General features: G+C 35.6%; 1 protein-coding gene across 10 annotated transcripts in view; it reads left to right on the top strand.

Annotated features, from left to right (window-relative positions):
• The window catches only part of ZNF236 (zinc finger protein 236), an 80583-nt gene that overhangs the window by 46670 nt on the left and 14026 nt on the right, over nucleotides 1-19887 (top strand). For 8 of the 10 annotated variants that reach the window (XR_010069986.1, XM_063326406.1, XM_063326410.1 and 5 more), the window contains exons 15-28: nucleotides 244-494; nucleotides 1147-1248; nucleotides 6163-6314; nucleotides 7465-7571; nucleotides 7666-7817; nucleotides 7933-8145; nucleotides 8631-8910; nucleotides 9363-9466; nucleotides 11120-11485; nucleotides 13052-13197; nucleotides 14470-14713; nucleotides 15167-15346; nucleotides 16630-16782; nucleotides 18066-18256. Coding sequence is in view for 9 of the 10 variants with exons in the window: in XM_063326406.1 (XP_063182476.1) it covers nucleotides 244-494; nucleotides 1147-1248; nucleotides 6163-6314; nucleotides 7465-7571; nucleotides 7666-7817; nucleotides 7933-8145; nucleotides 8631-8910; nucleotides 9363-9466; nucleotides 11120-11485; nucleotides 13052-13197; nucleotides 14470-14713; nucleotides 15167-15346; nucleotides 16630-16782; nucleotides 18066-18256 (2641 nt within the window). In the remaining variant the exon portion in view is untranslated. The remainder of the gene's footprint in view (nucleotides 1-243; nucleotides 495-1146; nucleotides 1249-6162; nucleotides 6315-7464; nucleotides 7572-7665; nucleotides 7818-7932; nucleotides 8146-8630; nucleotides 8911-9362; nucleotides 9467-11119; nucleotides 11486-13051; nucleotides 13198-14469; nucleotides 14714-15166; nucleotides 15347-16629; nucleotides 16783-18065; nucleotides 18257-19887) is intronic. The other 2 variants (XM_063326408.1, XM_063326409.1) reach the window with 2 other exon arrangements.

Genomic DNA, 19887 nt, shown 5'->3' with positions numbered 1-19887 from the left:
ATTTTTATATGAATCCTTCAATGTGTTTTAGTAGCCCTTCTGTAAAGATACTTGGAAAGGCAGCTTTGCTCTATAGCAGATGCTAATAATTGAATAAGGGTGTTCCTTTACGGGTAACAAACACTTAGGTAGCTCTGAAGGTATAGTAAATTCTGGTGTATAATAAAACCAAAAATTTGTTCACGTAAATAGTTAGGGTAACTGACTGAAATCACAAAAAGACCTTCTTACCTCTCTTTGCAGATACGAACTTGCACAGCAACTTCAGCAGCATCAGCAGTCTGCTTCAATAGATGATTCTACAGTAGATCAGCAGAGCATTCATGTTTCTACGCAGATGCAAGTGGAGATTGAAAGTGATGAGCTACAGCAGTCAGAAGCTGTTGCAACAGATCAGCAGGCTATTTTAGAGTTAGACCAGCAGCCAGTAGTAGGCACAGAAGAAACAGCACTAGAACAACAATTAGCTGATCAGCCTTTAGAGCAAGATGAGGGTGAGTATTTGAAATACGATAAGGTTTATGAGGTAAGCTTACAAGTTCTCAAATACCTTTTTCTTCACAAATTTCAATGATTTGGTTTCAAGACAATGCAAATTTACTTGGAAAATACATGGAATAAAAGCTAGCTGCTTAAGGGTGTTCAGATTTACTGTTAAAAATATGAAAAGATTAAGGTTTGCACCATGTAGTTGTATTGAACAAAACTACTAAACAAGTATACAGAAAAATAAATACTATGTGCACAAAACTTTACCACATCACCTCTATTTTTAATAAAAAGCACTGCTATATAGTCTGCTTAGGAAGTAAAACCTATGTTTTGAGGTGGGAGAATACAAAATATTTCATGTATTTGTTCTATTAGTAATAGTGGAACAAAGTATTTTGGGTTTGCGTATTTGCTCGTTTTCATGGTGTAATGAGTTAAATATTGCAGAGGAATATAAATAAAACCTACAATAAATGAAGACTTAAATACCTGTTCAGCTAATAATTTTTTACTTATTCTTAATGCGGTAAAAAATTTAGATTACCGTAAAATTTAGGTTTTTGGGAACAACTGAATTATCCAGTTAATTGCATCTTCTTTTCTTGATATTTTTTCCTTTTCTTTTTTTTCCTCCTCTTCCTTTTCCCATTTCAGATAGATTTGTGACATCCCAGCATGCTTTACAGGAAAATATCACTCAATTTGAACAACAAGCTATAACACAGCAGCCATTTGATCAACAGGGCTTATCACAAGGTTAGTAATAAATAGCAGGTTTTTTTAAAGTGATTTTTATAAATCTGGCTTTACAGTATAGCTGTGATAAAGCATTTCAAAAGTGGGCGCCCACAGGCAAAGTAACTGCAATGCAGAGAACTTGCAAAACCTTCTCCTTGAATTACTATTTTGAAACTGTATTTGGTAGAATATTTTGAATACTTAAATAGAATTTGCTTTTATGAGCTGATGTTTAGTCATTACAGTATGGGGTTTATAGTCAGGCGTTTCGTATTCTTTCCTTGATTGTGTTTTGAAATTGCTATGGCAGTAGGCAGTTTACACAACTTTTTCCCTAAATATATGTGCTCATAACCTGAGATGATCAGAAACACGGTCTAAGATTTGACTGAGTAGCTGTTGGTATTCATTATGGAAAAAGACAGTGCAAAATATAATCATGTAAAAATCATATTTTCACCTAGTCACAGCAGTTTCCTTTTGTATTTTATAAAGCTACGTAAGTAACAGCTTCAGAGATTATAAACATTTGGAAACTTTTTTTTTATCTTGCGTACATGATAGTGAGAAAAAAAAATATATATATATGTAAGGCTTATGTAGCCTGCAGAGACTGAAGAAATGACTGTGTTCCTTTGCTTTTCACTGCTGGATTTCTTGAGTTGTTGCTTGATACGAAGCTACTGGTGGGTTTTTTTAAGACTTCTGGCGGGGCAGGGAAGGGGAATATGTTCAAGGGGTTTTCATTTGTTTCGGTTGGGAAGCATACTTCATTGGCTGACCAGTTGATCTCTTCCTCCTTGTTTCTGACTCCAGCATGTAACATGTAACCATGTAAACAACTGGTAACCAGTAACCACGTAAATGACTGCTAAGTTGCATGACACTGTGAAGAAATAGTATAATTTGTTGCTGATTTTAATTCCTTAGGTTGTGCTGCTTTGTATGTAATTGAAAAAAACCCTTAGTCTCCACCTTTATTAAACAAGACTGAACCAGGTCCTGTTAAAACCCTATGTGTTATTTTCATTAGTTACCTTTTACAGTTTTCCAAATGAATGAAAAGAGACTACAGAAAAGAAGTGCAACCTTTCACTCTGTGTTACTCTCCAGTGGTGGTGGTTTTTGTTTGGATTTTTACATCTCCTTTGAATTTGAAAATCCAATACATAAACCTTGTTTATTTCTCTTATGTAGACTTCAGTTTCTATATACGTGTATCTTCTCCATTAAACAAATATTGAATACTGAACGACTTCTTGGGGAGGGGGGAGATGGGAGACTCTTCTAGATCTTACAAAAAAATTCTTTCGTCATCAGAAATCTAAGCTGATCATCGGTACATTACAAAATTGGTACAGAGAATCAGAACATTTGTGGTGTGGGGTTTTTTAAGTCTCATTTGTATAAGATGTCTCCTATTCTACTTGGAATCTCATCCACAGATTCACAACTCTTTGAAGTTTCCTTGAAGATCCTGGAGCCCTTCAAAATTTTTGAATTTCAGGTAGGTAAGCATTTGCGCGGATGCATGCGTTAAATTGGTCGACCCTCTCCCTATGTCTGCATCTGTGCTTCATGCTCCTAATTTCTTTTTCCTATGAGCTAGGCAGAATGTTCAAGCTTAAAACACTATGTCTTTTTTATCCTTGCTATTTATAGGCTGTATTCTTGTTAAAATAGTTTAGCTTAGTGTTTATTAATAAAACAACGTAGGAGTTTTAAAAAATCTTCAGTAGACTTTTTGATTTTTCTTTTTCCTTTTTTAAGAAAAAAATAAAATCTTTGCATTTCAGACAGATGAGGCTGATCTCTAGGTCTGCACAGACCTGTCAGAACTTTGTTTATTCTTTCAGGTTTGTAATACTTTTACAGAATTTCTGGTTTGTTCAGATAGATTTTTCTTCTTTATGTGTTCAGACTTGTAAAGCGGCGCAGATCTTGTGAGGGTGCCGCTGTATCATAATCTGTTATTCTTTTGAGGTAGATTTGAAGACTGAGAAAAAGGACTTCTGTGTGCTTTGTAGCTTACATATTCAGGCGTCTTCATTTGAAGACTTTTTAGTGAGGTCAGAACAACCAAGTGGATCTTTTATCAGAAAATGGCTTTGGGTTATTGAATATCATCTGTCACCAAATGTGTTTTCATATAGATTATGTCACCTTTTCTTTCTTTAAAGTCTCCCTGTAAGCATGGTTGAATGTTAATAATTCAATTAGTGATGATAGGAGAGTGATCTTGAAAAACTACGAGAAGTCCAAATCCAATATTCTGTAGCCCATACAAATATACCCTTGCCACGAGACTGCCGTTTTGCTTTCCTAAGAAGTTGATCTCCAACCTCAGGACTTGGAATTATGATTCTTTCAGTAACTAATTACACATTGATTCCAGTCCATACTGTTCAGCTGGTTCCAAAAGTTGCCTAGGAAGCAAACCTGCAGAACATTTAATTGCTAGTCAGTGACCCCCACTGAGATGCACGTGTGCATGTAGATGTGTTCGTAATGTTAGAATTCAAATGATCTGTCAGTAAAGACTTCAAGATTTGTGTAAACTAAAATACTGTGTTTGCTATGAGCTATCATACTGCTGTTTTCTCATTCTCATGTGCAAGATGTATCTTTCCACTAGTAAACTGATTTGCAGAGTATTCTATTTCTCAGTATCTTTTGTTAATGTAGAAGAGAATAGGTTGGGTGATATCCTAAAGCCAAGCAAAAACAAGCGATGCAAATGATTACTTGTACTGAAATAACACAAATTCCGATTCCAAGTTTAGAGGACTTTGTAGTGAAAGACTCCCCTTATTATACATAGCTTAAGATGCTTTGTGTTCTTTGAAGATTAAGCAAAAGCTTCTGGGAAGCAATATATAACTGTGGAAACAGGAGCAGAAAATTAAGGTTCTGAAATTTATTTCTGTGTCTGTCTCAGACTTAACATCTGGTTTTTGGTGTTTGATATGTTGGTGGTTTTTTTAATGTTGGTCTGTAGAAATAGTATGGTGGTAGCAAATGCCTTAAGGATGCTCAAAACTGTCAATCTTTTTAAAATTTTGAGTGGAAATGGACCTTCATACTAGGTATTGAGCAAAATGGGGATGCATCATATATATATTCTTGTTACAGCGTTGATTTATATTTATTCCAGAACTACTTTCAGAGGTAGTAATTCTTCCTTCAATTTGTCCCAAAATACCTCTAACTTCACAACTTGACTTCTGTAGCAGGTTGTTGCGTGATCGTGGGAAATTTTTCAGGATGTCAGTAATTGCTTTTATTAAAATAGTGTGAGGTGAAACAGGCCATGATATAGTAACTTCTTTTTTCCTTCTTCGCCAGTAAAAATTACTTACTGATTAGAAAAAGTTTCGTTTTTTTTAGGTAGCTGTTTCTTTGTACATTTAATAGTTACATCCTTTTTTTTTATGTAGGAAGTGACATCGCTTTTGCTTCAGTTTCTTGAGGCTTGTTTTTTTGTATTCTCGTCAAGTGTAGTGGGAATACCATTTTTCCATAAAGGTGCTTTTAAAATGTACTTGAAAACAGAAATTAGCAACCCTCTTATCACTGTGAAACTGCGTCACTGCTCTTCTTCAGGCTACTTTTTTATTTTGTCATTTCACCAAGAGTAGTAATTGAGGTGTGGTGTTCATTCAGCATGTTGAATCTTTTTTTTTTTTTCTTGTAACCTTGGTAGCTCTAGGAGAGAAAATAACGTACAAGTTGCAGCATTAGGTTTGGTGATAAGTTACAACCTGACTAATAATGCTTTCAAGATTTGTTTACGTTTATTAGTTTTCATTCTATGGTAGGTTTTTTTTTCCGATGTTGATAATAGTGTTCTTCTGCTGTGAAAAGTGTCTTTTGGGAAAATTTCTACTTAAACTTAACACATCCCAGTTTTTGATATACTGTAATTCAAAACATTCTTTAAGCGTTGCTTTTTGGCCTTTGATGCTGTGATCATCTGATGTGGGTTTGTTTCTACCCTGTTTTCATAATCTTCACCCTTTTTGTCCGCTAAAGGCAAACTGCACAGAAATACTAAAATTGCTGCCCTTACCTTAATTACTGATAGTTGTGGTTTCATTTTTTTCCACATAACATCAATTTTTTTAAATATTAGAAGTATTAGGGCCTAGAGGGCTTGATAAAAGGTTATCTCTAATAGCATTACAAAACCCTGCAGTCTGAGCTATACTTCCCTGGCTCTGAATCATTGATACTATCATTCCATTCATTCGTTTAGAAAAAGAGGTGATTAAGATCTGATCTTTCAGAAGAAAAAAAAAAAAAGAATAAAATTTTCAGTCTTTATACTGGAAATGTGAATAAAAATATGTTTATTTTTTACTTTGCAGTTTGCCTTTGAGAGGCTCTACTTTACTATTATCTAAAGAGTGGGAATATGTGGAGGAGATCCAAAGTAGGAGAAAATGGGGTTACTTTATCAGAAACTGGAGTTCTCCTATTGGGTCATCTCCTCCACTCACCCGCCATCCTCCCCACTGAGCTTTGCATCCTTGTGATCGGCTTCCAGTGTAGTTAAGGGAGCGTGGTACCAACGTGGATAAAGGGAGATGGGTCAACCTGTTTGACACATGCATGCTTACATACAAGAAATTCAAAATTTCAATGGCTCTAAGGTAATTGTGGCACCCTGAAGAAACTTCAAACAGTGTTTTTCTGTGGAGGAGATTTTCCAATAGAATTCCAGCTAATGGTAAGTAACCCTGTTATGCATATTATGTAGATGCCAGAAACATTTGCACATTTTGCCAGTCAACAGTGAAGAGTATAAAATGAGTATTACTAAATAGTAATACTACTTGCTATCTTTTGAAGGTAGTCTTCAATAAAGTGTGGTGTAACTCAAAGTCCAATGTGGTGTATTTTCTGGGTTTGTGATTGTTTAATTTCTGGCAGGTTTTACAGTGAATGACAGCTACAATCAACAGGCTCAATTTCCAGCTGTACAGCAGCTGCAGGATTCAAGCACACTTGAATCTCAGGCTCTTTCAACAAGTTACCATCCACCAGCCCTTCTCCAGGTTCCAAATACAGACACTATTAATGTAGTAAGTATTGCTGGAAGGCAGAATCCATTGTTTGTGTTCAGTGATGAGTTTCTTTGAGCTCTTTCATTGGTGATGAAGTAAACTGAGAAGTCAGAAAAGTTTCATGATTTCTTTTCTAGATTTCCAGTTGTTAATCATAAGCAAATAAAAGGGGGGGGGGTGGGGAGGATAAGCGACTTGGCTACATGTTTCTAAAAAAGAGATGTACCTTTGATGCCCTAGGCTTAAAAAAGGACTAATGCCATAAAGTTGGGTCATGAGTCTAAAGCTAAGGAACGGACCTAATGTTATGAAATAATTTTATATTTTTGCACTATATTCTGTCCTAATTCTTTAATACCTATGGATATCAATACGATCAAGTAGTAAAAACAACATTAGGAACTTGTAGTGATCCTTCATGGATCTTGCGTATTGCAGTGTCTGATGTTCTTTTTGGGTTCTCATCTGGTTGAATTTGTAAAAGAGTTTAATAACTAAAAATACAGTTTAAATATAACTCTTTATGATGGTAGGCATGAAGACCATCTGTAGTAACGTGTTTACCATGATGACCTGCATGAATTATTGTCCCTTCATGCTTGTTTTGCAAAGGGCAAATGTTGGTCAGAGAACTGAGGTGGTTTTAAGATCTGTAAGAGTATGAGTAATTTTAGCATACAGGCTTTGGAGTTTTCTCTTCAAACTTTGCAACATGCTGTCATTCTTGAGGATTATTCTGTGGTGGTTTTTGCTTAGAGGAAAAACCTATTCAAAAACTAGTGAAGCTTGTCACCGCTGCTGTGCATTTTGCCATTCAGTGTGAGGCTCATACTTTTTTAAATGGTTTGTTTAGTGTTAAACTTAATTCCTCAAACCAGGAAAAATCTACAAGACTTTTTTTGTAGCCACGTTTTTGTCTAATTGACACGGAGGTGTAAGTGCACCACGTTGTCTGTTTATTCCAGTTCAGTAGGTGCACGTTTTGCTGCTTTTCTTCTCACTATGAAAGAGTGAGCTATGATATTGCACTCAATTTCTTGTCAAAAATTTAGGAAAGCATCATTTTGATTACTTGTGTTGACTGTAAATGCTATAATTTTTTGTTGCATATTTGTATGACTTTATTTCAGTATTGTTATTGAAATTCACTTGAGGCTTTGATTTCTAGACTACTCGTTTGATACAAGATCAATCATCGCAAGAAGAACTTGAATTGCATGCCCAACGGCCTCATTTTCTTGAGGACAGTGAAGATCAAAGCAGGCGTTCATATAGGTGTGTTATAGCTTTAGGTTCCGTCACAGAGTTTCCTGAATGTTTTATGACTAGTAATTGTATGCAACTAATGAAAACAATTTTCTTCTAATAGATGTGAGTATTGCAACAAGGGTTTTAAGAAATCCAGCCACTTGAAACAACACGTACGATCACATACCGGTGAGAAACCTTATAAATGCCAACTCTGTGGCCGTGGCTTTGTTTCCTCAGGAGTTCTTAAGTCACATGAGAAGACTCATACAGGTAACAGAGTATACCGGCTCTATATTAGCTTAACTCACGTTTGGGTTTTATAAATGTCCTGTATAAGTAAACTTAAACAAATGGCATGCTACTTCTTTGTTTCTGTTACTTTAAGGAGTTAAAGCATTCAGCTGTAGCATTTGCAATACCTCCTTCACAACTAATGGCAGCCTTACCAGGCACATGGCAACTCACATGAGCATGAAGCCTTACAAGTGCCCATTCTGTGATGAAAGCTTTCGAACAACTGTTCACTGCAAAAAACATATGAAAAAACATCAGGCAGTCTCCTCAGCTGTAGCAGCAGCTACAGAAACAGGAGGGGGAGGTAAATTATTTCATTTTTACTCTTACAGTCCTTACTACATAACAAGTACAAATGTTTCAGTGGATTACATGAATGCTGTAGCAGTAATGTTATAAATTAGCCTTCCAGCATGGATAATGTCCAGAGCCACTGAAATTGCTCTGTTATCTAAATTGTTTAAAGAAATCAGTTTCCCGGAGTCTGTCCAGTGTATTCAAGGTATTGTATGTTACACAATTATTACAGTTATTTTAGTGTGTCTCTAAAGTAGAACACTTTTTGTCCTAAATTACTTGTACCTGTATTTAATTATTGTAAAAATAAGAATTATAAATCCATCTTTATTTCAAAGAAATATAGACATGAGTAGTTAGACCTCTAAAAGAGATTTAAGTCTAAGCACGTAATGTGGTGGCCATGTGTTTAATAATAAACCCTTCTATTTCTATAATTTCAGCTGATAGATTAAACTAAACAGAGATGTTTGGTTTGTTTTTTTTAAACAGTTGCATGCATTGAAGATGATGATGAAAACTCTGAAAGAACTTCCAGAAAATCTCGTCCTGGTGTCATAACTTTTACAGAAGAAGAAACAGCAGAACTGGCAAAGATTAGACCTCGAGAAAGTGCTACTGTCTCGGAAAAAGTTCTTGTCCAGTCTGCTGCAGAGAAAGACAGAATTAGTGAGATAAAAGATAAGCAAGCAGAACTGGAAGCAGAGCCCAAATATGCCAACTGTTGTAGTTATTGCCCCAAAAGCTTTAAAAAACCTAGTGATTTAGTCAGGTAAGGAATGGAAAAGCTTTGCATATTTTCGGTTTTCTAAATAGTTCACCAGAAACTTAGCAGTAACAGTTTCATATAACTTCTTTATGCCTAAGCTGAAGTTTGACTCATATTTACATACATTTTTCTTTTTCAGAGTGGTTTAAAAATATGTGTCAAAATGTTATATATTCTGAATATGACTAAACCAGCCTTTTTGTAGTTATCTTCCTGCAGTATTAAAATGATTGTTATGAAGTTTTAGAATAAATTCTTTTCTTGCTGTAGGACTTGCATATAAAAACATAAAAATCAGTTTGAAAATGGCAAATGCCTAAATTGTTGTCTTTACTAGTTCTGCTTAATGTAATGCTAATTATTCAATTCTAAAATTAGTAAGATACAAAATAAATATTTCTACAAACTGATATAAAAGTAGAAATTCACATATACTTGTATTCTGAAATTATTAGGCATGTTCGTATTCATACTGGAGAGAAGCCGTATAAGTGTGACGAATGTGGAAAGAGTTTCACTGTAAAATCCACTCTAGATTGTCATGTTAAAACGCACACAGGTCAGTAAGATTTTGAATGTCTTTGTTTAGAAACTGGTTACTTTCTTGACAGGCTGTTTTAACTACAGATTTTGCAAGGAACGGTATGTTTCCCTATGATCTGGGAAATGGCATTAATGGCAGCGCTCAGTGAAATTTGGTACTTACTGCATCATCAGCTAAATCTTATGATATTTTTGAGTCAACCATATTATTACAGCCTTCTGTATATAGTGGGCTTATAAAGCAGTCATAGTCTTAGCTCATGGAAAAACTATGTATGTATGTATAATATTTTAATTTCAAATTTGCTTTAGCATTGCAATGCTAAATGATTTTCCTGAGCAAGAGGGTGGAGTTGTGTTTTATAAATCTCCATTTTTTTAAAATCTCCATATAAATTTTATAAATCTCTGAATGGACAGATTTTTATAAAATTAAGTTAAAGAAAAAATTATAAATGTTAATATTTTTGCTGCTAAGTAATTTCTAAAACTGGCTACAGTTTTGTGAAGGTGCAGTATAAGCTTTTTTTCCAAAAATGAAAAAAAAGGATGGAAAGCTTTTATTGCTGTAATATAGAATTATTTTGTTCATGGAAGCTCCTTTTATACTTCAGTGTATTTGTTGTTTCTACTATTGTTTAATAAGAAATACTGCTCTTGTGTGTTAGGCCAGATCTCTGTAGATTAGTATCTTCTCAGGCCGTAGCAGATGCTAGGGGTAATGAAAAGAGCAAAGCAGGGATTTGATTACGTTCCTCCAGGTTGAAGCAGTTTCTAGTTCCGTGTCCCACAGCTTGCAGATTGTATCTTTTTGCTCACTGCCTTTAATGGAATATTTTATCCAATTGTTTTCTGAACCCTGAAAAACTGGGTAAAAACAAATGGCCTTCAGTACATCCAGTAGTAATAAGTTCCTGGATTCAAATTTGGTTTTCAGTGTGCCATGTGATGATTTTGTTCCAGAGACCACTAGTTCTTTCGTTTGAGAAATAATGAGAAATTGTTCCCAGTTTTTCTTTATTCCAAGCTTTTCATGATTTTACAGACTTTTTAATAATATAAAACAGAGCTTTGTAAATGCTTATTGTAATATCCTTAACAGATTTTCCCAACCTGTTTTTCATCCTCTCTTCCACATCATGTATATTACAATTTTGACTAGCTTGGGTCCTTGCTCAGGTGCTTAAAGAACTCCCTTGCTGACTTCCAGCCTTGTGAAAATTGTCCATCTAATCTTACCTTGTGTTTTAGACTTATAACTATTTTTCTTTAATTCGTGAAAGGACTCTGTCCTTTCATCCTATGACAGCAGTTTTTCTAAGATCCTTTCATATAAAACCAGTGTAAAACTCCAAAAAATCCAGTTACTGTCTTGTCAGTGAAAATCTGGTCGTCTTCAAAGAGCTCTCAGATTTGTGAAGTGTAATTTTCACTTCACATCAACTTTTCCCTATTATAACTCATTTGATCTTATGGGGTGTTTTTTCCATTTTCTTTTATAATTGGTCCAGCTTGTGTTGGATATCCATGAAGTTTAACTGGTGCGCAGTTTCCACATTTGAGCCTGGATCCCTTGAGCCTCGATTTTTTTTTTTTTAAATTGTTTGTTCAGTGCTATTGATTTGTAGAGGTTTTATCACTTATCTTTCTGTTTTTGAAACTTTTCCAGGCCAGAAGCTCTTCAGTTGTCATGTATGCAGTAATTCCTTTTCTACAAAAGGAAGTCTAAAAGTCCACATGCGCCTACATACAGGAGCAAAGCCCTTTAAATGTCCACACTGTGATCTACGGTTTCGTACTTCAGGGCGCAGAAAAACCCACATACAGTGTCATTATAAACCAGAGATGAAGAAAGTTAGGAAGCCTGTTGCCCGTACTTCATCTGAAGGACTCCAGCCAGTCAGTCTTCTTAATTCATCCTCAACAGACCCTAATGTTTTCATCATGAATAACTCTGTTTTGACGAATCAGTTCGATCAAAATATACTTCAACAAGGACTTGTGGGCCAGGCTATCCTGCCTGCTTCAGTGTCAGGTAAAAATGGATGACTTTTTGGTGGTGGTGTTGAGATCAGGTAGTGAGCTTTGCTTTCTATTAGAGTTCAGAAAATCATGCTAAACACTACTTCCAAACAGGTAAGAGTTGTACTGATTCCTTGAGTTGATGCACAGTGGTGGCATAAATAGAAATTTATTTATTTAAGAATCAAAGGGAAAATGTATGCAGTTCACCTAAATCTCTTCAGTTCTACTGTGGTGTTATACTGAAGAAAGGAAGAAAATACAGAAAACAAGTAGTCAGAATACTTGTATTCTTTTTGGTAATACTCTGTTGCCTTTTCTTAAAAAGGAGAGAAGCAATACAGTTATTCTGTAAGATTTCCATTCCAGGGATGGAAATTGTTTGTTTAAGTGCTAGCTGGCCTCAGGTAAAGTTGGGACAGGGACAGTTCTAAGAGTAGAGTAGTGTTCAGGTGTCTGGAAATGTTCCCTAGTACTTTTAAATTTACTACTTAAGTTGTGGGTCTTGGTCTGTCTATCTGTCACTTATGAAAGTGAGACTTTGATCCTTCTGTGCTGCTTTGGCACTTTTTTCAGTACGCGTCTATGATTTTGAAGGTATGCCCACAAATTCGGAGTAATGTTTCAGTCTCATATTTAGCCGTAGCCATTCCAGTTTATCTGATTTGACCTAAACTGTTGTCCAAAACCAAAAAACTGTTGGTTTTCGGAAGATACTGGTAAATGGTGGTTGACAGGCACAGTTAGTGATAAATTGTGATTAAAAACTGTCTGGTGTTTGCTTGGATTTTTGAGTGAACAGAATAAGGAGGAGTCTTTAGCATGTTCAGACGTCCTAGAAAGAGGCAGGAGGGGTTTTGCACAGAGTAGGTATTTCTTGGATGCATTGTAAAGCAGATTTATTATACTAAGGGATTTTGGAGAGGGAAAGATAGATGGTTTTGAAGCATCAGCCAAAGGAGACTGGTTGATCGTACTGAAGGTGTTTGGAGAAGGTGGTATGTTAAACACAAGGTGACTTCTTCCTTAAGTTCTCTCAGGACCTTTTGTAGAGGTGGTCTATTCAGCTTTTGAAATCAGGAGCTTTCTCAGTTCTAAAGATTTCAGATTTTAAATGCGAACATGCCTTTATTTCCATCCACGTGTGTACGTGGGTTGAACTTTGATACCTTCTTAAACAATGTTTGTGCTGTGCAAAATAGTGGCAGTAGCTTTCACGTGTACATTCAGAGTCAGAATGTACATATCATGTGTGAGTGCTTCTTCTATTCAGGTACAGCACACTTTCCAAGGAAACTTACACCAAACTTCTCCAGGTTTCAGAGCCACTCTGGAGTGGTTCTTGTTTTGTAAAATGCTAGCTAGGGCTAAATCATAACAATCCTTAAATTACATAGAATTTATGGCAAATGGGCAATATTTGATAGGCAATCATCTACTTCAGATTATTTTTCTTGGCATAAATAAATGTGTGTGTATAGCTTTTTTTATTGATTTAATTTGTGAAAATAAATAAGCTAAAAGAGGCAGTCAGTAATGATAAAGAAAAACATTGTAATATAACTGTTTTCTTTGGTAGCTGGAGGTGACTTAACTGTGTCCTTGACAGATGGTAGCTTGGCCACTCTTGAAGGAATACAGTTACAACTTGCTGCTAATCTGGTTGGACAAAATGTTCAAATTTCTGGAATAGATGCCACCAGTATTAACAACATAACATTACAGGTGGGTTGCTCACAGTTTCTTGCTTTTAATTTTATAGAGTCACTTTGAGTGCTAAAGGAGGTTTAATGAGCGTTCGTACTTCTGGAAGAGTTCCCTTGAGTGGAATAAGGCAAACAGCAATACCACGCTGTATCAGTTGTACCATATTAGAAGACTTAGACAATAGCTGCACAGTGGTGTTTTCTTTCTGTTCTGGTTTCTTTCAGTTTTTCAGGCTTTTTTTACACCTCAGGGATTTTGGCAGATTGCTTTAAAATCTGTAATTTTTTTTAATTGCATTTTGTCTTCTCACTCTGAAAGCATTTTAGGCTAGAGCTCCCTGCCCTCTCCCTCAAAAGAAACTCCCCCCCCCAGAAACAAACCAACCAAAATTATTGCATAGAATGTTCCTTTTCCTTACCATAAGATGCCTGTGTTATTTGTCAAGTTTTTAATAGTTGGCTTCACAACTTCAATTCCCATTGAGCTTGTAAAATGAACAGAAAAAGGTGAGATAATTTTAAATATGAATTTTTAAATGTAGTTATGTGAAAGAATGATTTTGATGAACCAGATGGACTAGTGTTTGACCAGTTTCACAGAGTCATTGAGGTTGGAGGAGATCTCTGGAGGTCACCAGGTCCAATCCCAAGGTCAGGGAAGGGTCCTCTTCAGAGTTGCATTGTGTTGCTCAGAGTCTGTCTACTCAAGAACTTTTTAGCATAAAACAAAGTATTTTAGTTTTTTTATCCCAATTGCCAAGCACTCATCCCTGAAGAGTAGAATATCTGTTTTTAACTATGGAGAACAGATGTTTGACTGTGAACTGGGACCTTAATGAGCCCTAGGAGCTGAAAAAACAGATAATTTCTGACACCTGTCTTCTCTCTGCTCCATGCCTTTTCACTTTCAAAGACCTGAAGACAGTGATAAGTGTTATGTGCAACACTTAAGACAGTGTAGAATGCCAGCATTGTGGGTACCTGGTGCCCAGCATGCTTATACATGATTATCTTGACTTCCGAAACGTTTTGCTGAGGGAAGAATCTACAGCTGAAGCTGAACAGACTGTTTACATAGTGACTTTGGAGACTGGCTGTATACAGACACTTAAAAAGTAAATTTAAGTTTAAAATGTTTAATTGTTAAAGTTTAAATATTACATACATTCTATAAAATATTATTTAATATTATATATACTCTATATTCAACCCTTTGAATTCTGGATTTATTTTAAGACTTAACCTATATTTAACAACTTCAAATTGATCACATTGAAAACTTGCTTTTCAGATTGATCCAAGTATTCTACAGCAGACGTTACAGCAGAGTAATTTACTTGCTCAGCAGCTAACTGGAGATCCCAGTATGGCTCCACAGAATCCCTCCCTACAGGCAACAGAAAACGCAGTGCCAGCTAATGTGGTTATCCAGCCTATATCAGGCCTGTCTTTGCAGCCCACAGTAACATCTTCTGCTAACATGACAATAGGGTCCCTGTCTGAGCAAGAGCCTGTGCTGACAACCACCTCTAGTGGTAAGCAGTGTCAATAGTTTTATTGTGCTTTGAATTTCTTGGGTTTAATTATGGTATTACCCACAGTGAGAAAATCCACTCCCCACACACCAAATACCTCGTTTAATAAAATAAGCATACAGTTCTTGGATGAGCATCTTCAGCAAATTTTACAACTTTGTGTTACCATTTTTGAATACGATTTTCTCAGAAGGTGGACTGTATAATGAAATTATTGAAGAACACTTTTAGTCTCTAGAAACATATAAAATCTTTGTTCTGATGGATCTTAACCTGCATAGGAATAAACTGGATATGAAAACAATTTATTCTTAGAGTACAAGTTCTAGCATCTTACTGTGGCTACATGTATTGTAGTAATTTAGAAAATAATAAATTACTTTTAAAAGCTGTATTTATTATAAAGAAAGGGTCTTCATGGAAGTTTTTTTTGTTCTACCCACTTACATTTAGGTGCACAGGATATTTCTCAAGTCATGACTTCACAGGGTATGGTATCATCTTCAAATGGACAACATGAGATAACGTTGACCATAAATAATTCCAGTTTGAGTCAAGTTCTAGCTCATGCTTCAGGTTCTACTACTACAAGTTCATCAGGAAGTCCTCAAGAAATCACTCTCACAATATCTGGTTGGTATTTCTAGTGATCCTTAATGGTACCAGATCTCCATTTTATAAGGTTACATTTTGAGGATATTTTCACTGTCCACAGCTTTCCCATGGTATACTTCTTTATATTCATCAGCATTAAAAGATATTCCCCAAATTTGCTTTTGAAAACCAAACACATCTGCTTGGAGGATGTGTGTTAGATTGGTTCTCTATTTTATTCATAGCCTTGAGTCAACAGACTCAAGTGTCTCGGTGGTCTTGGTTTGTCTTGGTGGCAAAGCTTGTATAACCAGTTCTTATTTCCTTGCTGTGCCTTACCTGGGGTAGTGCAACTCCTGGGTAATACTGAGGCTGGAATAAGTAGGGCAGGCATTGGGGATGAGCTTATTTAATCTAGTTTTCTCTAAATGCCTGTGGAACCATGTTCTAATAGATGTTCTGATCATTCTTTGAGGTGTACTTACTGTTCTGTCTTTGTAATATGTAGTTAATACTTCAGGTCTCTTTGAATAAATTTAGACCGACTTTCTTACCGCCTCTATGAGACTGATCGTATATGCACTATAAATACCTTTCTGTTTCCACCAAAGTCGGTTTGGATTTTGTATTACAGCATTTCTTTAATAGATCCAGTATAATATTTAGTGCTTTTCTCCTTTTCCTTCCTTTTTAAAAAAAAAATCTATCTTTTCCTTTTTTCTCTTTTGTCTTTGCTTTCTGTAACATGTTTAGTGTTTTTAAGTGTCGTGACAATAATGCCCATGTTAAGGTGTCACGGTCGCCCACCTGTGTTTTTCTGCTTGTCAATGGATGTTCACTCATCTAAGGAAAATGGAGTATAGGTGTCCAACACCTGATAGAATCTGCTTTCAGTGTCTGCATGTTCTGTGCTTGTTTACCGTTCCACAAAACTGACATCATGTGAAGTGGTGTTTTTACGAAAGAGGGCAAACTCAATGTAATTCATTATCCACATAGTAGATCCAAAAAAACCACATTTTAACCATTAGCCTTTAGTTTGCCAGATTGTATAGTTTACCTGGATAAGTAAGATCATTATTTGTCTAAATATTAGTAATTTAGTACTTCTCTGCATGTCAGTGTCTTGATACGCATAAACACATCTGTATTGGAAACTTGTCAAACCTCTGCATAAAAATCTGCATGTGGAGAAATGCATTTTGTATTTTGGTTGTATTTCTGACTTTTATTATTTTATGATCACTTGTTTATAGTTCTAAGTACAGTAGCAGAATAATGTTGAGACTTTTCCAGTTATAACAGGACTAATTTCTATTCAGGCCAAGATCTTATTCAGCATAATTCTGGAAGCGGTGATCTGAATAGTGGCTTAAGGCTGACGGCGCCAACCATCAACAGTCAGACTACAGGTGCTACATTAACTATAAGCAATGACCAGCTTCTTTCTCAGGGCACTTCACTAAATGCTCCAGGTACACAGACAGTGATTTTACTAATTAAAAATAGTAGCATTTTGTTAAAAAATAAGTGTTAGACCAGGTGACTAAATCTGAAATGGTGTAACTTTGCGCTTTACGATTCATGAACTACATGGCTTTGTGTGTTTTCTCATTAGTTTTAAATTGTTATGCCAATTTAAATGCTCTCTGCTCCACATAGTAAGAAGAAAATGAAAACAAGAAGGCATACCTAAAATTAGTACTTTAAAAACAGTTACAGGAAGATCGAAGGACTATTTCTATAAATTGGAGGATGAAGAAATAATATCAAACTTGCTCTAGTATTCAAATTTTGAGATTTTAAATATATATATGAATTTCTACTTATGGGTGTTTGTATATACACACAAATGCATGCACATGTTTATGGTTGTTCATACTTCCAATCAGTGCCGCAGGTTGCATTGGTTGCAGCAGGTTGCACTAATACAGACTTATTAATGATATGTAAATAATTTTCTTCACTCTTACACATCCTTAAATTTTCTCTGTCTTCCTCTTCCTTTTGTGTGTGTCTCATAGCTTCCCTTAGTGCTCATATACATCTCTAAAGCAAATCTCCTTTAGTGTCATACTGGGCAAGGCCTACCCCAGAGTGTCCTGTAAGATCTGAAGGTTAAGGCATGCTCTTGTGTAATGAAATAGTAAAAACACAGTTGCATTGTCTTATCTTCTCAGGTTTGTGATGCTTGTCATAAACTCAGAGCTGTGAGGCCTCTAGTCATATGTTAGAGAATCTATAATAAACTATTATACAGATATTATAATCAAACTGTTATGAAATACCTATTAATAAACAGGCCTTTTTTGCTATTATGGATTATTGATCACATTGCAAGGACAGGCTGGGAGTATTGGGTTATGGAGTTACCAAATTTTGGTATTACTGCCGTGAGGCAAAGACTATTTCATTGAGAATTCTAAAAGTAGTCAGACTGTAGAAATGTGTAACCGGAGGCTGGTTCGGGTGTTGTCTTGGCAATGAGTCATCTCCCACACGCTGTGTTATAAAGTTACTGCTTTGCAGTATGATGTCCATCAAGCTACATTGACATGTAATTTTTCTAATTTTATCATCTGACTCTCTGAGATTTTTTTGATACATGATTAGCTGTTTAACTGATTTATTTGCTTTCAAAATAGAAAGACCTCGCAAATGAGAAATAGGAATTATTAGGTTCACTTAAAGTAATGTTGTAGTTAAAAGTTTATGCATGTAACAGCTTTTTTTTTTTACTGTTTTGCATATATTCCAGAACTTAATACAACAGGTGGAACAAACCTTCCTTCAACAACACCCATATCTCAGTCGACAGTTTCTGCCCAGAATTTGGTAATGTCTTCATCAGGAGTTGGAGGAGATGGTAGTGTCACCTTGACGCTTGCTGACACTCAGGGAATGTTGTCAGGTGGTCTTGATGCAGTTACACTTAATATCACTTCACAGGTAAGAAATGCGTTTCTGAACTGACAGATAACCTAACGTTCCTCTATTACAGGGCAGGAGTTGGAGATTCTTAGAAAGTAATTTTGTCCTGTAAATACATAGTACTTGAAAATTCATTTAACTTTCCTTTTTGCCAACAGTGCGTGCACATTGGCGTCTAGAAATGTAAACTAGTTAACCAGAAATACAGATAAATTTTGCATTTTTTTTCAGTGAACACATAGGATCTACTGTTTCAAACATTGATTGAGATCAGTTTTTAGTGATAACTAAACTCTGTACTTCCTCATCGCTATTCAATAATATAGCTTATTATTCCTAAGCTTTTTATTGTTTAACCTGGTAAACTTTTCCTCCTTGTGAACTTGAAGAGCAGTTGTGACAGTTCCTTTCACAGCAAATAACGGGATAGAATCTAAATTAAATTGACTGTTTTTAACAGGTAGTATTATAAGAAATTTTATAAGAATAGTGCTGTATGGCTATCATCTCCCCAGTGGCTTTAGCATTAGTTTCATTTTTAGCATAATTTAAGATGTTTGTGGTGTCATCAAGAGCCAAAAACATGTTGGCAAATGAACAGAGTGGGGAGAAAAAAAATAAAATCAATAAAAAAATATTAAAAGACTAGAAAATGAAAATTTAGGGTCACTGTGTGGTTGTCATTTTGGCATAGATTTAACATGTAAAGACTTGAGCTGTTTCACCTACTTTCTTGGCTTAACTAGGTTTAGACTGATATTTTTTTTACGTGCTTTTTGACCCGAATTAAAAAGTGTAAATGTATGTAAATGAAAGACTATTTGTCTAGCATATGGTGTGATTAAACCTGGTGAAGCAAAGTCTACGAGGATGATCATACGCTTTCCCCTCTGCAGTTTTGCTCTCAGGAGGGGAAGAAAAGACTTCTCAAATAGTTCTTATGACAGACTTGTGAGTTCTGGCATTACAGAGTAACAGTGACATGCAGTTTCATTTCAGACTTTGTAATAACTTAAGCAATTACATTTGGCAGTGTTGATGTTTATGCTGTGCCTCTAATGTTAAGGCAGACATAAATAAAAATGGAACCTGGTTTTGGGCACTATGCAAACACAGTCTGTTTTTCAGGAATATTGATGTATAGACAGGTAGTACGTAAAGGTACTGCATTTCAAAAGTCTTTAACAGTAATGTAGAAATAGAAGTAGTAGTATGATATTAATAATTGTGTATCTTAATTAGTAATTTTGTACCTTGATTTCATGTGGTTTGGAAGTAAGTTTTTTAAAGAGGGAGATTTTAAAAGGGAACATAATTTGGGAAGACCATGCAGGAAAGCAGAATATAGGGGTTAAAGTATCAGCTGAAGAGAGAAAGACAAGGGAAGGCTGAAACATTAAGCAATTGATGCAAGGCTGGGAAAAATTAATCAGAACTGAACCTCTGCTTTTACAGACTTCCAGGTTGTTGTTACCCTTAAATTGATAGACTTAAAATGAAAGGAGAAAAGGGGACAAAACAGTAGCGTTTGTTCAGATAGGATTCTGGAATGGTCTTTTTCAAGGCGGGCGGGGGTAGTTTTGAGGTCTAAAACTAATTTACATTACTACAGTTAGCTGTTTAAATGCAGTTATTCTAAACTTTTTTCT

The sequence above is a fragment of the Chroicocephalus ridibundus genome, chromosome 2, assembly GCF_963924245.1.
Source record: "Chroicocephalus ridibundus chromosome 2, bChrRid1.1, whole genome shotgun sequence".
Classification (NCBI taxonomy): Eukaryota; Metazoa; Chordata; class Aves; order Charadriiformes; family Laridae; genus Chroicocephalus; species Chroicocephalus ridibundus.
Note: the sequence above shows the minus strand (reverse complement) of the source record. Positions and strands in the feature narration are given on the sequence as shown.